The sequence below is a fragment of the Entamoeba dispar genome, genomic scaffold, assembly GCF_000209125.1.
Source record: "Entamoeba dispar SAW760 scf_1105229457749 genomic scaffold, whole genome shotgun sequence".
Lineage (NCBI taxonomy): Eukaryota > Evosea > Mastigamoebida > Endamoebidae > Entamoeba > Entamoeba dispar.
In genome coordinates, this window is record NW_001852848.1 from 27,457 (window position 1) to 51,183 (window position 23,727).

The following is a 23,727-nucleotide window of genomic DNA, read 5'->3' on the forward strand; positions in this document are numbered from 1 at the left end:
ATCAATGATTTGACTTGCTAATTTTATATCATTAGTAGTGTAATTCCCCATAACTTCTTTTATTTGTTTGAAGTCTATCGGTTCATTATTTTGAGGTGTTTCAAATTCTTCGTGCAATTGATGGTTATCAATTTCAATTGACATTCTCCTTAGTTCTTCTTTTTGTTCTTCAAATGAATGATCATTATCCTCTTTCTTTTCACTTTTTGATTCTTCATTTAAAGAATAACCTGCTTCTGTTGCAGCATCACTTGGAACGTCACTATTCATTTCCAAAACTTTCTTATTATCTGCTTGAGCAACAAGATCTTCTAATTCCATATTATCATTTTTTGTTTCAGCTGTTTGTTCAAAACTTACTTTAATTTCTGCTTCTGTCTTTGATGAGTCAAGTCTGTTCTCTTCATTCATTCTTTGAGACTCATGTGCAGATGAATTTACTGATGCCTCAATAGGTTTTGAAAATACTTCTTCATTTTTTATATTTTCAATTGTTTTGTATGGTGTAGGTACACAGTCCATTGTTGTGTCAGTTGTAGAATTATCAAAGTCATTTCCCTTATCTTTTAATTCATCCATCACACTATTAACACATAACACGTCTTGTTTAGATCTAATTGAGTTTAGTCTTTCTTCACGTTCAGTTATTGAAGGGGCTTGAGTTACACTAAACATAACTTTTTTTTCAATTGGTGGCGTAAGTGGAGGTGTTATATTGCTTTTATCTTGTTCAATATCATCATGGTCAATGTCAACATCAATGTCTTCACTTTCATCTGGTTCAATTAAACCTTTTAATGAATTTTGTGATTTACTAAAACTTTTACGTTCATTTTCTTGATGGATTACAAAACTACTACTGGTAATTTCTTTGGCTATATGTTAGTTTGTTGTATAAAAGGAGTAAATGATGAACAAACAAGTATTTGGTTCCATTGATTGTGATTAGTATTCAAATTATTTTTTTATTTCTTTTTTTTTTTTTTTCAAAAAAACAAAAAATGAAAATAATTTAATTTGAAACAAATAACAATACTTATTAAATTAATAATGTTATTTAAAAAATAATATAAATGAAATGTATTTGACTTAATGAATAAAAAAATATCAAATAAGATATATCCACAATTGGATTTTATGATTATTGAGAAGTGACTATTTCAGTGATTTCAATATGCCCTACTTCTCTCTTAGAGTTCATTTCAAAAATATGAGAATTAGAATATTTTCCTTCTAATGTGTTGCCAGTGTTGAATGTGTAGAACATTAAGTATTTCATGTTTTTAATGTTAGTTGTTTATAGTATTTTGTTGAATCCGAATTGTAATTTTAGTGTTTTCAATCTTCTTACTAATTCTTTATGTATTAATTTATTGTCAATATTACATATACTATTTCTACATAAATTAGTTCTCTACTTTGTATTAATTTCTCTTGTAGTTCTTTGTATTTATTTATTTTGTAAATATAATTTAATTCGATATTTCTATCTTGACATATGGCAACATCATTAATATATCATTTTTATCTTTGATGATTTGATAATATATGTCTGATATTCTAACATTAAAGGAATGGTAATTAACCTTGATGAAATAAAAAATAAAAAAATAAAAATTACTTTTTCTTAAAATTAATGAACTGATAAATCTAACAATAAAGGATTTAGAAAATGGTGTTACTTGAAACGGTTTGTCTGTCTGAAGTAGCTACGTATATTAGCGATATGTCTGTAATGATGCTTTTTGAGTGCGTAAGTAAAAGATGTGAACAAATAGTATGTTTAATGAAAAGATGTCCTCCACTTAATAACCTTCATAGTGTTAGTTCATTTATAAAAAAGAATAATGTAAAAGTTATATCTGCAGACGGTTTAATGTTTTGTCCAGAACTTTTTAAAAAAGTTGACTTTATTGAGAAACTTTCTTCAGGTATTGTTACACAAATATTAGAAAAGAACATGGTTAGTAATAAGAATGAAACAGATATATTTAACGAGTTATTTCCCAGAATTGTTTCATTAAGAGAATGTGATAATTCTTTTCTTCAAAAATTTTTGTTATTTGATTTCCATTTAAAAAGTATTGAAGGAAGTCTTAGTTTCCTTCAAATGTTTGTTCATTTGTTTCAATTTCTTAATATCAAAAAGAATAAATTTCCATCAGTTGTATATGTTCTTCTTGTAAGTTCTGTAGATTTAGAACTCAATGAAGAAACACTTCAACCAATATTTAACATCAAGTCACAATATAATAGTAAAGTGATACTCAAAATAAGAGAACTAAAAAGATGGGAATCAATCAAAAATGTTCCCTTTGATATTGTAGAAGTTACAAACGGACCTTTTAATGATATAGAAAACATTAAAGCACAAATATGTATTCCTCATAACTTCTATTTTTATAATGACGATTTCAGTACAAACAAAAGAGGTAAAAAAGTTAATCAAATAATAAACGATTGTGGCATTATAAAATTAAATTTTAATACTCTCGAAAAAGAAGAAGAAACAAAGAGTTGTATGTCTGTTAAAAACTGGATATTACCAAATTGTGTTCAAACAATTGTTTTGCATAATGGAAGTGAAGAGACTATTTTTAATATGGACAATGTTCATTGTATCGAATTTAAAAATTATGAACACCCAGTCATCCATTCTAATTGGATTTATTTATCAGAGTTGAAATTTAAGAACAGAAAACACTTCTTTAATTCAACAAGATCTGCAGAAGAAACCATTTATTTTTTAGATGATGTTACTCAAGAAAAATATACTCTATATGATCCATCTCCTATTATTAATACATTTTTACCATCACTTACTAATATATTTATTAAAGACATATCAGGTATTAACATCCCAGAATTTAAATCATTAAAGAAAATGAAAGTTCTTAATTGTAATAATATTAATTGTAATAATTTAAATTCATTAGAATCATTAAAAGTTATTCAATGTAATGAGTGTACATTTAACTTATTAGAAAATCAATTAAAAAAAGTAATTGTCTCATCAAGTCACTCCTGTTGGTATGATCTTTTAATAAAATTGTCAGCAATTCTTTCTTTTGATTGTTGTGAAAAGATTGTTCTTTCAGTAAATCAAAAAGAAGAAAATAAAATAACATTAAAGATAAATAATTGTCAAGGTATATCAATTTTTAATACAAACCCACAATATAAAAGTGTCGAAGTGACTAGTTATTCTTTTGTAATTTTTCAAAACACAAAAACTTGTATTGATAAATTTGTTGTTGATAACTCTTCTATGGCATCTAAAACATTTTTTACTATTCAAGAATATTTAGAAATAACAAATATTTCTCATATGTTATCATTTGATTGTTTAGCACAAAAAGTTTCAATTAGTAACATTTCCAAAATGAAATTTAACAATTGCTTTCCTAATATTAAAGAATTAGTTTTAAGGCAATGTGATAATTGTTCATTCATCTTATCATTAAATAATTTAAAAAATTTTAATATGAGTCAATGTAATAAAACATCTTTTGAATGTAACGGAATAGAAGGAAGTATTATTGATACTGAACTTATTCAAAATAAAGAATGTAATTTAAAAATTATTACAAGTCAATTAAATATTAAAAAATTTCTAGGAAATAAAGAAATATCAATTAATCCTGAATGTCTCATTAGAATAAAAGAAATAATGATAGAAGATAGTGAAAATATTAAATTAAATTTAATTCAAAGTCTTTTAGAAAGAGTTACAATTAATAATTCACTTTCAATAGAAATAAGTGGAAATGTAAAGAAAGAAAATCAAATAATCTCATTAAATCTTAATAATTGTCAAAGGTGTTTATTTAATATAGAAAAACAAAATATTCTAATAGAAGTATTAAAAAATTCATCAGAAATATTGTTCACTAATGAAACTAATTTTTATGGAGAAGTTCTTGAAATTATTAGATGTCAAAAAATTAAATTAGAATTTAAAAGAAATTCTTTTAAAGATGTTATACTAAAACAATGTAATGATATTATCATTAAAGGAAATAAAAACGAAAATATAATATTAACAAATTATAATATTATTTCATGTATAAATTGTGAAATTAATTTAAAAAATAATAATTGTAATTTAGTTAATGCAAATACATGTGATGAATGTACATTTAATTTTGTATTAAATAAACAGAGTGTAATATGCTTTATTAATATTAATAATAGTATTTGTGAATTAAAAGGTTCAGAAACAAAAATAATAAAAGTTATTAGATGTTTTCATTCTGATTTTAAAGGAAAAATAAATAAAGTAGAAAGAGTAATTTGTTGTTTAAATGAAATGGTAGAACTTCCAAAATTTAATGATAATACAAAAATTGAATTTAAAGAAGAAGAAGAAATTATAGAATTAAATAAAACAAAGAATATTAAATTAAATGATGATCAATATCAATTAGTTATTCAAAATGGAGATGAAAAAATTTGTTCATTGAGTACAAAAGAATGTATCAGTCTTAAACTAGATAATGTTATTGACTCTACCTTTGATTTAAGTCAAAGCCATATTTCAGAATTTACAATGATTAATTGTAGTAATGATACTTTAAAAGGAAATTCTGGATTAGTACTAATGAACACATCAAGAATTATTATAATAAATAGTATTTATCAATACATTTATTTAGATAAAGAATCAATTAATGATATAACAATAGAAAATAGTGAAATTTCATTGTTATTAATTGAGAATAAAATTAAATCGAAAACATGTAATACAAATCACAAATTAAATCCAAACATTGTATTCATTCAAAATTTAATATTAAAAAATGGTACCATTCGTAAATTACTAGAATACCCTGAACTTCAAATCATTATAGAAAAAGTAGAAATTGATGGTAATTTTGGTAGTTCATTTGATATGCTTAGTGTACTTCCAAAAGTAACAAAAAATCTTTTAATATTAAACATTCAAATAGTTGTTATAGAAATGAACTCTGAAATATTAGAAGTACTTGAAATTACTAAAGCAAAAACAGTTGAATTAAAATATTTTAATCCAAAGAAACAAAAAATAATTCTTAATAAATGTAAAAAGGTAACGATATACTCTAATGAAACAATAAATATTTTACAAGAGAGAATTGAAAGCATAGAATGTGAAGATATTCAGTTCTTTAAAAATGAATGGGAAGTACAAAGGTATATAAAATCAAAATAAAAAGACTTAATAATGAATTGAATTTTATAAAAAAAGTTGTATATTATATTTGTTTTAATTAATTTAAAAGAATTAATGTCACAGTTATAACTCCTATTAAAGCAAAGAAATAAACAGCAAAACAAAGGAATGAGATAGTTGCTAATAATTTAATTCCTTTACTTTTTGATTTCTTACCAATAATGTATGCTACTAAAAATGGAATAAATAAAATAAATCCTAAAAAGAAACAAATAACAACATTTCGCTCATTATTGGAATAATGCTTTCTTTGTGTATAACCTCTTGGTTGACTTGACACTGAAGTTGAATTTGTTTCTTCACGAAAAACTGGTTGAACTCCATATTCATTTTGTGCACATACAGGAGTGTTTGGAGAATATACAGGTTGTTGATAATTGTATTGGTATGTATTTAAATTTTGAGTATCGTTTAGTTGATTAGTAGTAGTTTGCATTAATTGAAACTGAAAAAAAAATAATTTCTCATTCTTAATTCAAATTTATTCAAATTTTTTTTTTTAGGATGAAGTAAAACAAAAAAAGAAATATGATTTCAACCAATCCATTGAAGAATGAGTTCTACTTTTCTCCAATGAGAAATGATAATAACTTTAATTAAATTTCCTCTTTTTATGTTCTAAAAAATTAATCTCAAAATTTTTTCAATTCTTCTCATTTTCAATGTTTTATGTAAGTCTCAAATAAAACTATCAACTCACATAATCTGTGGATTGTCAAATCAGAAAACAAAATAATTTATTCTATAGTATTAGTTTTTAAATATTCACTAGAAAGTACTCAATAATAAATTTTTATCTTAACAAATATTATGTTTACTATATAAAAAAAATTATTACACACAGTATTTATTTAATTTTTTAACGGTATTAATTTTAAGTACGGGAGATGAAATTTATTAATAAAATATATTCGTCTTAGTTCATTTTTAAATTGTAATTACTATTTTTTATTTTTACTATCAAATAATAATATATTTTTCATATTATTTGTTTTAATCTTTTTTACTTTCTTCAATGGATTAAACCTTCCAGTAATTTAAAGTGTTTGATAAGTTCTGTTATCATAAAATAAGAGTACTGAAAAAAATATTCATTTACGTCTTTTGTAAATATGACGTAATTTAACAAAATGATATTAGTATTACTAAACGTTATATCTTATCAATAATTACAAACTCTAACTAGAACTCTATTAAAATAATCAGAAAGAAAATAGCTTTAACGAATACTTCATTTCATAAAAACGGCTAAATTTCAAAAAAAAATTTAATGGTATACCAATCAACAAAAATCGGTTGTTGTTTTTTTCTCTAAACAACACGAATGTGGGTTAAATTTATTTTTCATTTTTTTAATTGTTTTAAGTTAAGAGCAAGGAATTTTATTACAGATGGATTATAGTTTAATAGAGATTTTAAATTTGATGAAAATGTGAATATTCAAATAAATAGAATTGGGCTATTGAAGAATTAAGTTTAATTACAGAAAAACACTGATCGGTATTTTTTTTAACAAATCACTAACAAGGAAACTGTAATATTCAAATTGATTTTTCTATTATTAAAAAAAAAAAGGAAAAAGTATTAGATAAAAGATATTATTCAATTTTATGATTGGATCTTTTAATAATTTTTTTAGATGATTCAAGGATTCTAAGAATATAAAGGAGAAGAATCTAGAGTTTGAGAAATTGAAGAAGAGATTAATTTAGATTGAAAGTTTGAAAAGGAAGAACGAAAAGAAGATTCTTGGTATTTCTTTTTGAATGAAAGAAATTCTAGTAAATTCTAATAAAAAAATAGTAAAAAGAATTTCCAATAAAAATAGTAAGTTATTTCACGCAGAAAACCTATTCATCTAATATAGTAAAACTAATAAAAAGAGCTATTAGAATAGAACATTAATGTTCTTCAAGACATAAATCGAACACAAAGGAACGTTCGTTAGAATAAAGTAGATTTTATAACTAAGAAATCTCAATTTGTAAAAAGTATGGCATCACTCTTAGCTAAAGCCATTGTTATTGCAGGTATGCTCCTTTTTGGGACATGCACTGTTGTATTCCAAAAAATGATTTTCTCAATTGAAGGAGAAGGATTAAATGGAGATGTTCATTCATTTGAAAAACCATGGTTCCAAACTGAAATGATGTTCATAGGTATGTTTGGATGTTTATTTGTATTTGAAGGAAAACATTTATTCCAAAAATTCTTTGGAAAGAAAACTGAAGAAGAACATGAAACAAAACCAGGACAATCTCATTTCAAAACTTATTTAATTGTTGCTATCCCAGCTTGTTGTGATCTTTGTGCTACTGCTTTATCTAATGTTGGTTTATTATGGATTCCTGCATCTATTTGGCAAATGTTAAGAGGATCAATGACTATTTTCTCTGCTATTTTTACTAAATTTTTCTTAAAGAGAAAAGTTTATGCTTATCAATGGGTTGGTGTTGCATTTGTAGCATTTGCACTTGTTGTTGTTGCATTCTCATGTCTTATGGCACCAACAAAAGATCCAGTTATTGTAGAAGATGTTTATGGTGATTATAGTGAAAAAGGAAGTGTAGAAATTTATCTTGAAATTATTGGTATTTGTTTAGTTATTATTGCTCAAGTTATTCAAGCATCACAAATTGTTATTGAAGAATTCCTTCTTAAAGATGCCAATACTGATCCTATTCTTATTGTTGGTCTTGAAGGAATGTGGGGAGGATTAATTTGTTCAGGTATTTGTTTAACTATTGTACAATATATTATTCCATCTAATGCAGGCAATGGAGTTTATGAATCAACTACAGATACATTCTATATGTTAGTTAAATCACCATTTATTCTTTGTATGTGTTTGATTTATTCTATTGTCATTCTTGCATATAATTTGTTTGGTATGTTTGTCACTCTTGTTTCATCTGCTGTTATTAGAACTATTCTTGAAGGTCTTAGAACTGCATGTATTTGGATTGTTCAATTAATTATTGGTCTCTTTGTTGCTGATGATTCTCCACTTGGAGAAAGTTGGAATGATTGGTCATATCTTCAACTCGCAGGATTCTTCTTCCTTCTTGAAGGACTTTTCATCTACAACGGATATCTTAGAATTGCTGCTCCATTCTTTGATTATTCTCATCTTGATGCTGCCAAACAACCATCTGTTTCAAATGAAGAAAAAGCATCCCTTCTTGATAATGACACAGAAAAGAAGTAAAGAAAAATTGATTTCATTTTAATGAACATTTTTATTTTCTAAAATGACTGATAAATAGGTTCAATTGTACTATTTAATCCATTCATTAATTAAATCTTCCAAAACTAAGATAACTCTTTCTTCTTTTAATTTCTTTATTTTCTTATCAAAATTTACAAAAAATTATTGTACATATCAATATATCTCAACTGGTTACACAAATTAATAAATACAAAACACTTTAAGAAAAATGAGAAATTTAAGGGTAAATAAGTTGAAGGTAATATCATTATGATACCCATTGATGATTTGATCATAAATTAACAGTTAAAAAGTTAAAACGAAACCAATACCTCACTTTACAACTACAATGACAACATTACAAATAAGATAATGAATGGTATTATGTATTTCATTTATAATGATGGCACTTGATGAAGTAGACTAAAATAATTAATTACAACTTTTATTTAATTATTTGATTTTAGCAGATAACACAATATGGACAATTTTTATCTAGTGTTGATTTTTCTCCTTCTTTTATGTCATTCTTTTTTGTTCAAGTTCAGACCTAATCTCTTCGTTATTCTTTTTTGTTACTGATTTTTTTCATAATACCATCTGTCATTTGATTGTTTTAGTTATTTATATCCTTCAATTCGTTCTTTATATCTACTTTTTCTTCATTTTCTGATTTAATTAATATATCCAAATATTCATTAGAACTACCAACTTATCATTTAATGTAATTAATGATAATCTATTTATACAATTTATATTTTTTTACTTGTTTATCATAACAATCAATTTGGATTTTAATATATCCTTCTTCTAAATTTTATAATATATTTTCTGCATTAGTCATACTTTCTTTACCTTCATTATATCTTTCAAGTATCTCTTTTGCTATTTCTTCTTTTATTTCTGTTATAAAGTCATATCTGTGTGACGACTTTACATGATGTGTATAATAATATCTACATATATTACAGCGTTCCTTATCACCAACCCAATAACAATGTTTTTTATATTTCATTTAATGTAACAGGATAATGACATATTCTATTACATCTAAACAATTATTTACATATTTTCTCAGTTCTAAGTCAACTATTTGTTGTACAGTTACATTTACAGTAAATGTAATATTTAATTATTATTAACTTTATCATGATTCAAATAGAACTATTCACAATATTGTTTTATCTCATCTTTTTTGTCAAACCATTATTTAATGATATTCTTAATCATTCAATTTGAGACTAATTTCTTCTCTTCATAAATTCTCTAGATTGTTTTATGATTTTCTTGGTAATTTTATTAATTTTTCAATAAAGTTATCAAAACTCTTCATTCCTAATTCCAAAAACCTTTGTGTAAATTCATCTTTAATATCGTCATCATAAATAGCTGAATTATTAAGTTTTAAATACCATGGTTCATCTATGTATCGAATAATTATCCTGAAAAATATTCTGTGGACGGTAATGCATTAATAGCTTGTCGTGTTTTACCATCACAGAATGTAAGCATTGCAAAAAAATTATTTTTCACATCATCACCAAATAAATCAATAATTTTCCCAAATATATATTTTTTGATTTGCTGTTAATCTTACATTACTTGATTATGCAACAAAACAAATAGCATTTAAAACAAATACTTTTGTTTCAAATACTTCTTTTATTTGTTTAGTAATTTCTATGTCAAAAGCAATTCCTCTTGTATCTCCAAATCCAGGTATATTTATTATTTTTATTAGCAGTGTTCTTTTTGTTCTTTTAATTTCTAAATTGATACTTTATTTGTTTAACTTTTAGATTGATCTCTATTTTGTTCTAAATTATCTTCATTTATAATTATATATCTAAAATCATCTGTTATCTTGGTTCCATATAATGCATTTACAAAACTATTTAATAATGTTGTTTTACCACTTCCTATTTGACCAACAACCAAAATGGCAATTGCTTCTTTCTCGTTCTATTTGATTAAATGGTTCATTTGGACACAAATATATTTTCAATTTTCCTTCTTCATAATTTTTCAATCTTTTACTTCCATTAATTGGAATATTTGGTTCAGATATAATTGGAATATCATTTAGTGAAGTATCAAACATTTCTGTTGTTATATTGATTGTGTTGTCATACAGAATAGATGATAAATTTAATAACTGTTCTTTATCAATTAGTATTTTTAATTCCTTCTTGTTCTTCAAATACAAATTCTTTTGGGACATCTGCTACATTTTCAATTTCCTTTCTGACATCTGAAAGAGAAATGTTCTTATTGAATTGTTTTTTATTAATGGTTTTCCATTCAAACATATTCCAACAATTACAATATATATCCTTTTCTGATGTATTTTCTTTCTCATTTTTAAGATTATTTTCATCATTATTTAATATATCTTCTAATAAAAAAATGTTTCATCATCTTCTTTTTCAATTATATCATTATCATGTGTATAGAAATGTGCAGATTCTGGAATATTTTGATTTAATTTTCTGACATCATCTAACTTTCTTTTTTTATCTATTTCAATAATGCTAATTATTTCATCATTTAATTTTATTTTTATTCCTTTTTTATCTACTGTTTTTTTTTTTGATATTTATTATTTTTGATGAATCAATTATATCTTCTACAGTAAAGCACTCTTTATCATTTATATCAATTAAATCTCCTTCTTTTGATAGAAATTGTTGAGAACCAGAAATCTTTTAATTTCTCTCTTACTGTTTTCAAATTGTCTTGTGAATTCATTGGTTTATTTGAAATGAATTGTCCATTCAACTATAATTATACTATTAATTTTTACATTTAATGAATAATAAGTTTATTTTGTAGTTTAAATACAGATAATTCAGAGATATGTTATTTATTTAAAAGTGATACTTCTTTTCTAATTGGTTAATTCTTCAAAACATCACTTTTTTATATTTTGGGCATGTTTCATTTTTATGAATCATTATATCTTTTATCAACAATTACAGTATAAGAAGTAAAATGGAGACGGAAATAAGATTAGATGGAATTTGAAAGGTGTTTAACAGTTATTACAGTTATTTTATTATTTTTTGTTTTTATTCTATTTATATATTTATATTATTAATAATATCTTTTTATTTCTATTTCTATTTTTGTTTTTTCTTTTTATTATATTATATTCATATCTATTTTCCTTATAGTTCTTTTCAACTCCATTTTCTTTTTATTTTATCAGAATTTAATTTCATATATTTTATTTTATTATTTAGATTTTTTTGATATTAAAATTGATATATATATTGAAAGTGATACCTTTTTAACGTAATTCAGTTTTAAGTATTTATATATTTCATAATTTATTTATTTTATACATTCTGTTAATACTTTTACTATTTTTGTTTGATATTATATCGTTATGTAAATAAGATATAATACTTCTTGACCAATTTGTTTTTGTTCTATTTTATAAAAATAGTTTTTTTTTGATTTAAATAACAAAATAAAAATAAGATAAAAAAAGTGAATGAATTGATAAAATACAATCTCAATGAATATACCACAAAATAAATCATATTATATCCAATGATCAACACTGAGAATATGAGACCTATTAAAGATTAAAAAATATGTGATTCTTCAAATAAATAAAATATAATTATTAACAAGAAAAGAAACAAAGATAGATGAAATAAAAGAGATTGAAAAAAAATAATTATTTTATTTACAATATTCAATATTATTGTAATACTTGAATTATGGATTTGAAAATAAAGAAAGAGTTGAACAATCAATTTAAATGAATAAACGATAAACAATAATATAGGAAAGAATTCATTTGTTTTTATTTATACCAATTTAAAGAAATTCAAAATAAGAAAAACTACATAACATAAATACCAAGTGATTTGAAATAAATTATAAAGAAATTCTACATATTCTAAAACTTCTTTGTGAACATACTTTATCTTTTAAATTTACTTCATATCTATAATAATCAGACGTTGATACAAACCTTAACAAGATAAATCAAATTATAAACAAATGAAATCGAATTACTTTTTGACTAAAGTGTTATGAATCAAGCATGACAATTAAATTATTTATGTGAAGTTGTATTATTCAAAGAGACAATAAATAATATTTCTATTTATTTCAATTTAATTAAATAATTTAAATTATATTTCATTTATTTGTTATATTAAAAAATAAAAAAATAAAAAAGAACTAAAAATTAGTTAATGAGAAGCATCATATTTGTCTTCTTTGTAATTTATTGTCTTGGTCAGTCCGCTAAACAACTAAAAAATAAACAACGAAATCCAATTGGAAGGAATACCGATTCATTAAGAAAAGAAAAAGGAAATAAAAAAAGTATTGGAAAAGAGAAAATCAGTGAACAAAAAAAAAGCGTTCCTCAAGTAGCAATGTCATTTAGTAGAGAAGAGTTATTTGACAAAAGTCCACATGAACTATCCAATGCTTACGTAAGGATTTATCAAGCACTTGGAGAAGTAATGAGAATGAGCCATCAATATAATATTATTGATTCAGAAAATCAACGAGGGATTGGGTACATATCACATATGCTTGGTCATATTGCACAACAATCAAATAGAGAGTTTGTTGTTTTATGAGTTATTTAATTTAAGTTAATTGTTAAATAAATTGATAGACTTGATTCACAAATTACATCAGTTATTTTAAATAAAATCAAATCTCATGAAGAAGAAACTCAATCAATTCAAAGTATGACAAATGAAATCTCTACCTATGCCCAAAGTGCTGCAAATAAAGTTGCAAAATTCGAGTTAAAAATGAAAGAAGCACAAAACATTGAATCAACTCCTACGTTCATTTATGCCATTGCATTCTTATTACAAATACTGACTGGTTATTTCATTTACATCATTATTTTCAAAAGAAAGATTCATCTTTAATTTACATTACTTTAATAATGAACTTTTTTTATTGAATTAAATTGATAAAAATTTAATTTTTTTATTTTTCAATGTATATTTTATTATTTTATAAAATATTTTTAATATACAATACTCATAATTTAATTTTCTACTAAAAAATGTAATTCTTGAAATTTGAATGATTGTAATATTGTTTCAATAAAATTAATATCATAGTTATTACTACATAATATTAATTCATATTTTATAACAATAAATAAATAAATTAAACAAATGTTTTTGTTTGAAGAAGTAAAGTTCTTTTGAAAATGGGATAATGTTGAAAGATATTTTGATAAAACATCTTATAAATATGTGAAATAAGTTTTTAAGACAATTATTATAAATATTTATGATAATAAATTGTTGTAAGTTTAATATCTTATCAATAAAAATATTTTTTAAATTAAAATAAAAATATTTTTTGTTATTATTTAATTTATCAAAAATACTGATTATAATTTATGAAGAATAGTTTCTAGCTGAGGTATAATTTGTCGTGACATTTGATGATGCCCTTCTACACTTGGATGGTTTTTAAAACCCCAAAACAAAGGATTATTTTTATCAATAAAGGCTTCAATATAAAATACATTCTTCATTGTATAAACAAACTCTAATGATATTTCTTTTATATATTCTTTTCCATGACCTGAAATAATAGGTCCTTCAACAATAAAGAAGAGAAGATTGGGTCCATATTCATTGAAATATAATTGAATTAATTCCTTCATTGCATTCTTAAAATTAAGGTCAAATGCACTACCAGCTTCTATTGCATAATCGTTTGTACCAATATTGAGAAACACATAATTTGCATTCCAATCACCAATATTCCAATGACTTGTTTCATCTGTTGCAATACAACGATGAATTATAATAGGTAATTGATTAGCAGTAACATTATGATTGCTTTTTAACACCCCAATACCACTCCATGAGGTAGTCATATAATCACTATGAAGATAATTTGCAATATCTACACACCAAGTCTGTGAACTATCAGTTTCAAATTCAGAGTTATATCCAATGTTTCCATACCCACAAGTAAGAGAATCTCCAATAAACTCAATACGTGGTAGTTTTTCTTTGTGAATAGCCTCAATACTTCCAGTTATAATACCAACGATATCAACTTTACTCGAACGTGCTTCAGTAACTTTAGTTAATTGAATAACTTTATTTCCTGGTAGTTCAAGAGTAGTGTATTTACTTTCGAATGGACTCATAGAAATTACTTGAGTAACAATACTGTCACCTACTCTAATTTTTAATCTTACGAACCCAGTGAGATGAATTAATAACAAAGTTTGCTGAATTGTCTTAAATAGTATTCCTGTGTTACAAAAATCAAAAATAACATGACCATCTTTAACTAATACCCTTCCATTTTTATAAATTTGATGTTCTTGAATACCAACAACTGAAGGTAAGTTAGTAACTTCTTTAAGTTGTACTTCTAAAGTGTAATTAATAATTGGTTATGAAATAAAATATAGAAATTTAAAGTTACCAAACCTTCCATTATGTTAAATCTGAATTTTTTAAGACGAAAAACTTTTAAATTTAAAAAAAATTATTTATAAAATAACATCATTTAGTTATACTATCTTTTATTTGTACTGAATATCTTTGATTGAAAAACTTCTTTAAAACTAAACCATTGTTATTATTAAAATAATTAATGTGTTAATATAAACTTACTTATTTGAAGACTGTTTAGAGTCTACCCATTTTACGATAAGTATTTGTTTAATTTTTTCTCTATGTTCTGTTGAGTTACCCTCAAGACTTTTAACGTCTTTAACGCCTTCATCACCTGATACAACCTCATAAGGCAGATCAAAATCTTCATCATCAGGTCTGAAATTTATGTCCAATGTTTCCGTAATAGAAAACGCACAGTAGACCCTAAGAATATCACCGTGAGAGTCCCCGCAAAAATTATAACTTTTCTTTTCATCATTCTCTAACACTAAAGAACATTCTTTATCATTCCTCATAAATTGGTAAAGTCTAAACATTTCATCCTGATTCCAATCATCATTTGCCACAGCTTTTTTTCTTGAGAATGTAGCAACACAAGTATGTTCTGAAAGAATAAACAAAGATATATCATTACCACTTGTCATTGCATTAATTATTTGCTTTCTAACCTCTTTGTTTTTAATTGTTTTGTCTGCTGTCGAGTAGCAGAATAGCTCTTGTGGTTCTTTTTTAGAAATCATTTCAGCAACCTTTTTCATACGAATAGGTGCTATAACGTTAAATGAATCTTTTAATGTTTTTGTTGGCACACTTGCAATGGCTTTATGTTTAGAGATCTTTGTATTAGTACTAGTCGATTTAATACTGTCATCACTAAGTTCATCATCGTTAGTGGTATCGTCAATATCATTAGCCTCTTCTGTAGTAGTATCATTTGAACTATTATTAGTTTGATTATCAGTAGTTAATTCAGTCTTTTCTGAACTACTATAATCATCTTCAATAAATTCAGTCTTTTCTGAACTACCAGTTTCATTAAAAAGTATTGAAGAAGGGTATTCCTGTGACCGAATACCGTTTATCACAGAAACCATTTCAGAGAGAACTTTTAACATAAGACTGAAAATCTTTTGAGTTAGAGCTTCACCACGGCTCGCAAAACAAATTTTAAACTCATTGATTAATTTCTGAATGACTTCGATGTTTTGTAAAATATCTTCTCCACAGCAATTACCAGATACCTCTTCTGATGGTTGGTTTTGTAGTATAGGAGAGTCCCCTTTAGAACCTATCTCTTGAGCACTTAGATTGTAATTGTAGATTTGAGTATTTGGTTGTTCAACTGGTTTTATTACAAATTGTCCATCATAATAAGTACTGCTCATATATTCTTGGGAATAATTCTCTTGTGCATTTTGGAGATTTTGAGTAGTAAATCTATCTTCATTGATACTGGATGAGAAAGGATCTGTTTGCATTAATAATCGAATGACGATTATGAAGTCTTTAAATATAAAACTTTCATTTTACAAAAAATAAAAAATAGTGAGAAAAAATAAAAATACAAAAAAAAAAAAGAAAAAAGTGAGGATGAAATGACTTTAGGTAAAAATTATTCTAAAAATAAGTATTCTTGAAAAAAGGTTCAGAGTAACTTTAAAAAAAAGAAAATAATATTTTTATTATAAAGAAATAATAAAATTGAAAAAAACAACGTCATCTAAACGTGTCATTTAAAAAGGATAAAACAATTAAGGTATATTCCCGATTTAATAAAGTAGAAAAAGAATATGGATAAACTTCAAAGTATGAACGACTGAAAATGGTAGCATTTTAAAATGAAAGAGAAGTAAAAAAAGTGGATTTTAAGCGATTAAGTTGGAAAAAAGAAAGAAATTGGCAAATTTCAAGGAATTTCAACTCACCAATTACAACCAAAATAAACTTTTACTTTTGAGGGATTTAAGAACTTGTCATAGTCTAACTAAGAATTCAATTATTCATTTATGTCAGACAATTCAGAACACTCTCAATCTAGTTCACAATCAACAAAATCAACGATGTCATCATCTTCAAGTGTAAGGTCAAATGAAAAAGAAAAACTACAACAAGTAGAAACACCAGTTTCTCAAGAGCCAACACCATCTCCAAGACCTGTTGTTGTAGAAGAAAAACCAGAAACACCAATTGCACAACCAGCCGAATTAACTGTTGAAGAAATTGGAGGATCACCTTCTGCTTCTAGTTCACCAGATATACCACCAGTAGAAATTGCAAAACCATCAAGTGTATCTCCACAAGAAGAAAATGAATCAGAAGAACATAAAGAAGTTCAAGAGCCACCAAGAGCATTTTCCAAACCAATTTCACCATTTATTAATGGAGAAGAAGAAATTTGTAATTTTAAAGGAAAATTAACAGAAGAACAACAAAAGAGATTAGTTAATAATAACGAAACATTAGCAACATTATATAATAAAGCTAAATCATATGAAAAGAAAGCATATACTGTTCTTGGAAATAAAATAAGAGAAAAAACATGGAAAGAATTTATTAATGATGTAGAAGGATTTGCATGTGGATTTTTAAAACAAACACATAAAGCAGTTATTATTTCAATGGCAAATAGTGAAAATGCATATTCTATTGGATTTGCAGCGATGTTAACAGGAAGATATGTTTGTTATGTTAACCCAACATTACCAACATATAGATTTGAAGCGATTGTTAATTTAATAAATGCAGATGTTGCATTTATTGATAATACTATTATTGATAATTTTAAAGAAGTTCAAAAAACACATGAAAACTTACAACTTGTCATTGTTGGAACTGATGTTGGAAAAGATAAAAATCTTTGTTCAATGAGTGTTTACTTTAATGAAAAAGCAGATAAAACAACATTTGAAGAACAATTAAAAGAATTAAAAGGAGAAACAGTAGCAGAAATTATTCCATTAATTCATGGACAAGGATATAAAGGAGTTATTTGGACACATTCAAATATTTGTGCAGCATTAAAATCAAATGATCCAGGATTAACATCAGAAATGACTATTATGGAAGTACTTCCACAATCAGCATTTGGAGAAAGAATATATGGAATGTATTTTGCATTATATGCAGAGTTACATGTAATTATTGCACAACCAACAGATCTTCAATTTGGAGGACCTAAATTTATGAAAATGTTAAAACAACATAAACCAAAATTTATGTTAGGAACACCAAGAATATATGAAAAAATATCAAATTATGCTAGTGATAAAATTGATAAATCTACTATTCTTACTCGTAAAGCTAAAAATTTTGCAGCTAAAAAAGGAGTTGATGGACAAATGAAACAAGGAGTTGGAGAATCTAAACCAAAAGGATATGGAATTTCAAGAACTCTTGTTTATAATAAAGCATTAAAAGCTATTGGATTACATAAATGTTATTGTGCATGTTGGGGAGTTATGAGTGAAAAATCAAGAGCAAAATGTCTTGGACTTGGAATTACAGTATTTGAAGGATTAATGTTACCAGAAACAACAGGATTTTGTTTAATGCAAAAGAAAAATTTATATGTTCCAGGAAGTTATGGATGTAAAGTAAAAGAATGTAATATTGAAATAAGAGAAGGAGAAATTATTGCAAATGGAAGTGTTGTATCATGTGGATATTGTAATGAAGGAAGTCAACATGTTTATCCATTTGAAAATGGATTTAAAACATATTTAATGGCAACAAGTTCTAAGTTTGGTAAAGAAAAAGAAGAATTTTATCAACCAAATGGATATAAATATCCATTAATAATTACTTCTAATGCAGAAATGATTGAACCACATTATATTGAAAAAATGTTATGTACTATTCCTACAATTGTTAAATGTATTATACTTGGAGAAAATGAAAAATTCATTTCAGCATTATTTGAAATTAATTATGATAAAGCAAAAGAAGAATTAAAAGAAAAATGTCCAAGTAAAGAAAATATTAGAAGTGATGCATTCTTTGGTACATTCTTAAGACAAAAAGTAGAAGCATTTAATCAAACATTACCAAGATCATATAGAATAAAGAAATTTGTTGTTGTTGATTTACCTGATGTTGATTGTGCTACTGAATCAAATACTTCAATGGAAAAAAGAATTGCAACAATTAAAAAATATGAAAAAGGAATTGATAAATTATATCATCAACCTAAAGCTGTTGAAGAAGCAGATGAAAAGAAAAGAAAGAAAGAACAAGAAGAAATTCAAAAACAAAGAAGAAAAGAAGAAAAAGAAAGAGAAAAACAAGCAAAGAAACAAAAAAAGGAAGAAAAAAAGAATCTTAAGAAAGATTAAAAAATTAAATAATAAATAATAATTTTATTCATAACTCAATGTTTTCTTCTTTTTCTTTAATTTATTTATTATTAAAATTTTTTTATATTCATTTTATTAAATTAATTTTGTTTTTTTTTTCCTTTTTTTTTTTAATTTATTTTGTTATAATTTACTTCCTTTTATTCTTATTACTATTTAAAAGAATATATGATCATTAATTATAATCTCCATTTACATAACAATACCTTATTCTTAATGAATTTAAATATTTTGTAACAGTTATATTTTTATTTTCTTGTTTAAATGATATTATTTTATTAATTATCTTTATTTATTTTGCTTGTTATTATTAACTGAAATTTACTTATTGGTGTTTATGTATTACTATTATTTATTAGTTAATTTAAGTTAAACCTCAAACATTATTTGAAATACTGTCTTAATTATACTTGTTAAGTCTTACTGAGTATATTTCTCATTTAATAATAATTTAGTTGATTAGAATGAATCAGGGATACTTTTTCATGGTGAGTTATTAAGTTAAATGTTATTGGTTAATTTAATTGTAATCATTTATCTGATAAATACAGGTTTTATTGAAGAGCTATTATGATGGTTTTTCAAGAAGTCTTAATGAATCAATGCAAATGAATAATTTCTATGACTAAAGAAAAGAACATTTTTCAGAGGTGTATTTCGATTTTGTACTAAAGGTCTTTGTTAGTATTTGTTATGAAGGTCTATGGAAAGGTAAATTTTAAATGAAAAAGGAAAATCTTAATTTAATTAACAACTATTTTCGTATTTTTACTTCTAACCCATTTCTTCCATTCAATACCTTTGAAAGATAAGGGATTTACAAAATATTTAGACGTGTATCACTATCTTAAAAAAATCATTATAACTATGTCAACTTGGTAAAGACCAAAAAATTGTTCTCTGAAATAAGAGAGTGTGGTTTCATCTTAAAGTCATACACTAACAAATAGGACAAATGTTGTGTGCATAAATTATGTTATTCGCATACATTTTTAACATATACAAAGATTTTTGAGTTTGACTTAGTTCTTTTTTAAAATACTTTTAACTTAACCAATAATTATTTATTGGTTGTAAATATAAACTGTGGTTTGTTTTGTTTTACTGAGAAAATGTTAACGGCTATAATTAATGTGAAAGAACTAATTTAGTTATTGTAATGGCACTGGAGGTGGGGGTTGGGCAGGTGGACTAGTACAACATGGTGGCAATGGGGCTGGGGCTATGTGCTCGATATTTTCGAAGAATAACTCTTGAGTTGTTTTGTTGCCTTGAGAAACAGGGGTGTCTCGTACGGGATTATCTCCTGGTGACATAAAGTAAATTTTATAGTTTTGTATTAAATTTGAGTATAATTTCTGAATAGCAAAATTTATTTATTGGTTACTAAATAACTAAAAATTACTAAATTAAGTTTCAGTAGATATTGATTTTTCATTTTATTTATTTGAAATTATTACTTTCACTCTCTTTAGGGCCTTGTTCATGAAGTATTTCTATATCTCTATATTCACATCACGACACTTCGTTATACTTTTCATACTCTTAATCATAATATCTTTTATCATTATGTCATATTGTTTTATAATACATTGCTCTTTTAACCCTTATAGACTCTTTATTGACTAGCCCATTTATTGTTATTATTGGAATTACTTTCATTTTAGTATATTAGTTTCTATTATTTTATCTGATCATTTCTATCAATTTCTAGTTTATTAATAAATGTTAAATTAATCTTTTTATCGCTTGTTATTCATATCTATCTTATATATAAGTGGTTGGTATTTTATGAAATATTCACTTTTATTAATTATTTATTGATTCAATACAATGAACACTTCATTATTTTCAATTCTTCTTTGGAATTTACCCATTTCATTTTTATTGAATGTTAATTTCATTTTATTCTATATTTCTTTATCACTTATTATATTTATTTTATATTGGTTATTCTCCGTATATATTTATTTATTAAATCATACCTCTCTATTTGTACATTCTTATTTACAATACAATTTAATAGTGTGTGTTCATTTATTGATATTTTATTATTACAAATACTAACCACTTTAAAGTTTTATTTCATGTAATTAATACTTTCTTAATCCATACAATTGTATCATTTTCTTGCTTTAATTTTAATTGTTTATATTAATTTCTTTTTATATTAATATTCATCAATATTTTACTTGTTAATTTCATATCATTCATTTCATTTTCACAGTATTTTATTAAATGACTACTTACATCATTTAATTTTCATTTATTAATATATATTTCATTAAATTTATTATTTAAATATTTTATTATTATAGATAGTTCATTCTTATTTTATGACAACAAATATATTTCATTAATTTCATTTTTATTAATTCTCTTCTCACATGTTTTATAAAATCTCTTCCAAATTCATTTCTTATTCACTTTCATTATTTCTCTTATTTCATTATCTTCCATTCATAATACATTATTGTTCTTATTAATTCTAATTCATATTCATCTCTTAATGACATTAATCAATCAATTAATTTATCTTTATTAATGTATAATCTTTACTTAATGATTTAGAGTTGATATTTTCATCTTGCATCTTCTTTATAATGTATAGATAAATTTTATCTAATTTAGTGATTGGTCAATGGATCATAGATGCAACTATCTGAAAATATTGATAACTTCCATATTAATTGTATTGATGTAATTTCTATTATTCTCATTCAATTTATTGATGAATCTATTTTATCTATCATATCATTTTCTATTTTATTAATACATTTTACATCATCATTCTTCTCTTATTGAAATACACAATGATATTTGATGAATTAGAGTCATCTACAACTGTGATTTCAATCATATTATCATTGATTATAATATTTCATTTTCTAATTATTCAATATTTTTTAATATTTATTTCAATCATTATTCATTTAATTACATCAATAATATTTTGGTTGAACACTTCAATTACTTTCTTCAAATCACACATGATTTTTAAATCAAGCACGTATAAAGTGTGATCTACTTTGATTAATTAATATCAATATCATTTAATTATCTGATATGATATTTTGTTAGATAATAAATAACAAAGGAGGGAATCCCCTTGTAATATTGCACATTTTAATTTGACATACTCTAAATTATTATTGTATGTATACTTCATCTTAATTCACCATCTATTACACATACATTCAATTAAATTGCATATGGCATTATTAATATTAAAATATTTTAATGAATATATTAACCATTGATGATACTGTGAATCGTATGCCTTCTTTATGTTATAGAATATCTTATTGAATCTTTTCTTTTTTAGATTCCATTTCTTGCTATCTTCAGCTACTAACAATCTTTTTACATATCCCATTTGATTTTTTTCTTGTAATTTTCTTCATAAAATAAATTGTAAAGAGAAATTGACTCACTGTGAATGATTTTATACAAAAAGGATTAATATGTTCTATTATATAGCACAAATCTTATAGAAGACTAATGAAAAAATGGTACTAATAGTAATAAGAATTCAGTCATATTTAAATAAAATATCAAATAACTTCACACCCTTTCAAAGAAGGTATTATAAAGTGTTAGTTGTTATCAAATAAAATAGTTTATGTTTATTGAATAAGTTATTATCAATTATTTATTCTGTTTCAAAAAATATCGATAATTTTAATAAAATAAAAAATTATTGAATACATTTTTTATAGTAAAGTTTATAGTAAAGTTATTATATTTCAAAAATGAAAATTTTATTGAAATGAAAAAAATCTAAACCAAAATTTTCATAAATAAAAGATTATTATGACATATTTTGTATTAACATTTCTGTTTCAAAGAATCAAGAAAGGAATAATTCTCGTAAAATATATCAATCTGAACAGAGATATTAGGAAAAAACCAAAGAATAAAAATAAAGAAAAAGGATTAAATAAAGGAAAAGATTTAGGGGAATTAAAGATAAAATGAAAATCAAGGAAAAATGAATTCTAAGAAGAAAATAAAAATACAACCCTCAAGAGGTTTCAGATAAAAAAAGAGAACTCAAAGAGATAAAATCATGTCATCTAAAGAAAATAAAGACATTCCCGGATTTGTTAAAGCGTTTCTTAAAGAAGGGAAAAATAAATATTATGTTCGTATAGACAACAGTTTTATTGAAGATTCATTCAATTATTATGGATTAGAAAATCAAGTTCATGGATATAAAGAAGCAAGAGAATATCTTCTTGATAAAAAGAAAAAAAGTATTACACAAGAAGATGAGTTTCTTTATAATGGGGCATCAATACTATATGGACTTATTCATGCCAGATTCATTGTTATTGAAGAAGGACTAAAGAAAATGAAAAAGAAATATAAAAAACAAGAATTTGGAATTTGTCCTAGATATTATTGTAACGTTTGTTATTTGTTTATGTAAACAAACAAATTGAGAATTTAATTATATAGAAAGCTGCACTATTACCATTTTCTCCCTCTGATAAATTAAATGAATCAAATATTCAATTAGTTTGTTCATTATGT

General features: G+C 24.2%; 9 protein-coding genes across 9 annotated transcripts in view, besides 41 other annotated features; 5 read left to right on the plus strand and 4 right to left on the minus strand.

Moving 5' to 3' along the window:
• The window catches only part of EDI_013580 (uncharacterized protein), a gene marked incomplete at both ends in the record, with an annotated part of 1,116 nt that extends 180 nt beyond the window's left edge, over positions 1-936 (minus strand). Inside the window, 2 exons of the mRNA XM_001733172.1 lie at positions 1-875; positions 921-936. The exon at positions 1-875 is cut by the window's left edge and continues 180 nt beyond it. Coding sequence (XP_001733224.1) covers positions 1-875; positions 921-936 — 891 coding nt within the window. The remainder of the gene's footprint in view (positions 876-920) is intronic.
• A 24-nt stretch (positions 937-960) lies between these two features.
• Positions 961-987: a microsatellite.
• A 1-nt stretch (position 988) lies between these two features.
• Positions 989-1,075: a sequence feature (AT_rich).
• A 25-nt stretch (positions 1,076-1,100) lies between these two features.
• Positions 1,101-1,587: a repeat region.
• A 6-nt stretch (positions 1,588-1,593) lies between these two features.
• Positions 1,594-1,638: a sequence feature (AT_rich).
• Positions 1,639-1,672: 34 nt separating this feature from the next.
• On the plus strand, positions 1,673-5,191 carry EDI_013690 (uncharacterized protein; the record flags this gene model as incomplete). Its single annotated transcript, XM_001733676.1, has 1 exon — positions 1,673-5,191. The coding sequence occupies one exon, from the start codon at positions 1,673-1,675 to the stop codon at positions 5,189-5,191; it is 3,519 nt and encodes a 1,172-aa protein (XP_001733728.1).
• Positions 2,468-2,489: a sequence feature (AT_rich).
• Positions 2,902-2,930: a sequence feature (AT_rich).
• Positions 3,460-3,486: a sequence feature (AT_rich).
• Positions 3,571-3,613: a sequence feature (AT_rich).
• Positions 3,687-3,709: a sequence feature (AT_rich).
• Positions 4,029-4,108: a sequence feature (AT_rich).
• Positions 5,174-5,268: a sequence feature (AT_rich).
• Positions 5,250-5,648, minus strand: EDI_013700 (uncharacterized protein; the record flags this gene model as incomplete). Its single annotated transcript, XM_001733677.1, has 1 exon — positions 5,250-5,648. One exon carries the CDS (start codon positions 5,646-5,648, stop codon positions 5,250-5,252), a length of 399 nt encoding a protein of 132 aa, XP_001733729.1.
• A 345-nt stretch (positions 5,649-5,993) lies between these two features.
• Positions 5,994-6,049: a sequence feature (AT_rich).
• Positions 6,050-6,102: 53 nt separating this feature from the next.
• Positions 6,103-6,124: a sequence feature (AT_rich).
• An 11-nt stretch (positions 6,125-6,135) lies between these two features.
• Positions 6,136-6,218: a sequence feature (AT_rich).
• A 987-nt stretch (positions 6,219-7,205) lies between these two features.
• Positions 7,206-8,420, plus strand: EDI_013710 (uncharacterized protein; the record flags this gene model as incomplete). The annotated part of the gene is made up of 1 exon (XM_001733678.1): positions 7,206-8,420. The coding sequence occupies one exon, from the start codon at positions 7,206-7,208 to the stop codon at positions 8,418-8,420; it is 1,215 nt and encodes a 404-aa protein (XP_001733730.1).
• Positions 8,421-8,844: 424 nt separating this feature from the next.
• Positions 8,845-8,879: a sequence feature (AT_rich).
• Positions 8,880-10,966: 2,087 nt separating this feature from the next.
• Positions 10,967-11,027: a microsatellite.
• Positions 11,028-11,199: 172 nt separating this feature from the next.
• Positions 11,200-11,248: a sequence feature (AT_rich).
• A 219-nt stretch (positions 11,249-11,467) lies between these two features.
• Positions 11,468-11,523: a sequence feature (AT_rich).
• A 1-nt stretch (position 11,524) lies between these two features.
• Positions 11,525-11,563: a microsatellite.
• Positions 11,564-11,613: 50 nt separating this feature from the next.
• Positions 11,614-11,694: a sequence feature (AT_rich).
• Positions 11,695-11,730: 36 nt separating this feature from the next.
• Positions 11,731-11,763: a sequence feature (AT_rich).
• An 89-nt stretch (positions 11,764-11,852) lies between these two features.
• Positions 11,853-11,912: a sequence feature (AT_rich).
• Positions 11,913-12,031: 119 nt separating this feature from the next.
• Positions 12,032-12,055: a sequence feature (AT_rich).
• Positions 12,056-12,094: 39 nt separating this feature from the next.
• Positions 12,095-12,134: a sequence feature (AT_rich).
• Positions 12,135-12,522: 388 nt separating this feature from the next.
• Positions 12,523-12,614: a sequence feature (AT_rich).
• Positions 12,615-12,631: 17 nt separating this feature from the next.
• Positions 12,632-13,330, plus strand: EDI_013720 (uncharacterized protein; the record flags this gene model as incomplete). The annotated part of the gene is made up of 2 exons (XM_001733679.1): positions 12,632-13,011; positions 13,066-13,330. 2 exons carry the CDS (start codon positions 12,632-12,634, stop codon positions 13,328-13,330), a joined length of 645 nt encoding a protein of 214 aa, XP_001733731.1.
• Positions 12,739-12,801: a microsatellite.
• Positions 13,331-13,353: 23 nt separating the features above from the next.
• Positions 13,354-13,582: a sequence feature (AT_rich).
• Positions 13,583-13,686: 104 nt separating this feature from the next.
• Positions 13,687-13,817: a sequence feature (AT_rich).
• EDI_013730 (uncharacterized protein) lies at positions 13,807-14,876 on the minus strand (the record flags this gene model as incomplete). The annotated part of the gene is made up of 2 exons (XM_001733680.1): positions 13,807-14,810; positions 14,870-14,876. 2 exons carry the CDS (start codon positions 14,874-14,876, stop codon positions 13,807-13,809), a joined length of 1,011 nt encoding a protein of 336 aa, XP_001733732.1.
• Positions 14,877-14,909: 33 nt separating this feature from the next.
• Positions 14,910-14,942: a sequence feature (AT_rich).
• Positions 14,943-15,051: 109 nt separating this feature from the next.
• EDI_013740 (uncharacterized protein) lies at positions 15,052-16,317 on the minus strand (the record flags this gene model as incomplete). The annotated part of the gene is made up of 1 exon (XM_001733681.1): positions 15,052-16,317. One exon carries the CDS (start codon positions 16,315-16,317, stop codon positions 15,052-15,054), a length of 1,266 nt encoding a protein of 421 aa, XP_001733733.1.
• A 52-nt stretch (positions 16,318-16,369) lies between these two features.
• Positions 16,370-16,423: a microsatellite.
• Positions 16,424-16,494: 71 nt separating this feature from the next.
• Positions 16,495-16,550: a sequence feature (AT_rich).
• Positions 16,551-16,845: 295 nt separating this feature from the next.
• EDI_013750 (AMP dependent ligase/synthetase, putative) lies at positions 16,846-19,170 on the plus strand (the record flags this gene model as incomplete). Its single annotated transcript, XM_001733682.1, has 1 exon — positions 16,846-19,170. The coding sequence occupies one exon, from the start codon at positions 16,846-16,848 to the stop codon at positions 19,168-19,170; it is 2,325 nt and encodes a 774-aa protein (XP_001733734.1).
• Positions 19,055-19,154: a microsatellite.
• Positions 19,166-19,191: a sequence feature (AT_rich).
• Positions 19,192-19,349: a microsatellite.
• Positions 19,350-19,431: 82 nt separating this feature from the next.
• Positions 19,432-19,558: a microsatellite.
• A 1,508-nt stretch (positions 19,559-21,066) lies between these two features.
• Positions 21,067-21,139: a microsatellite.
• A 192-nt stretch (positions 21,140-21,331) lies between these two features.
• Positions 21,332-21,505: a microsatellite.
• Positions 21,506-22,061: 556 nt separating this feature from the next.
• Positions 22,062-22,146: a sequence feature (AT_rich).
• Positions 22,147-22,408: 262 nt separating this feature from the next.
• Positions 22,409-22,444: a sequence feature (AT_rich).
• Positions 22,445-22,866: 422 nt separating this feature from the next.
• Positions 22,867-22,957: a sequence feature (AT_rich).
• A 146-nt stretch (positions 22,958-23,103) lies between these two features.
• Positions 23,104-23,212: a microsatellite.
• A 48-nt stretch (positions 23,213-23,260) lies between these two features.
• Positions 23,261-23,727, plus strand: part of EDI_013760 (casein kinase II beta chain, putative) — a gene marked incomplete at both ends in the record, with an annotated part of 1,719 nt that continues 1,252 nt past the window's right edge. The window contains 2 exons of the mRNA XM_001733683.1: positions 23,261-23,602; positions 23,653-23,712. Of these exons, the coding sequence (XP_001733735.1) occupies positions 23,261-23,602; positions 23,653-23,712 (402 nt within the window). The remainder of the gene's footprint in view (positions 23,603-23,652; positions 23,713-23,727) is intronic.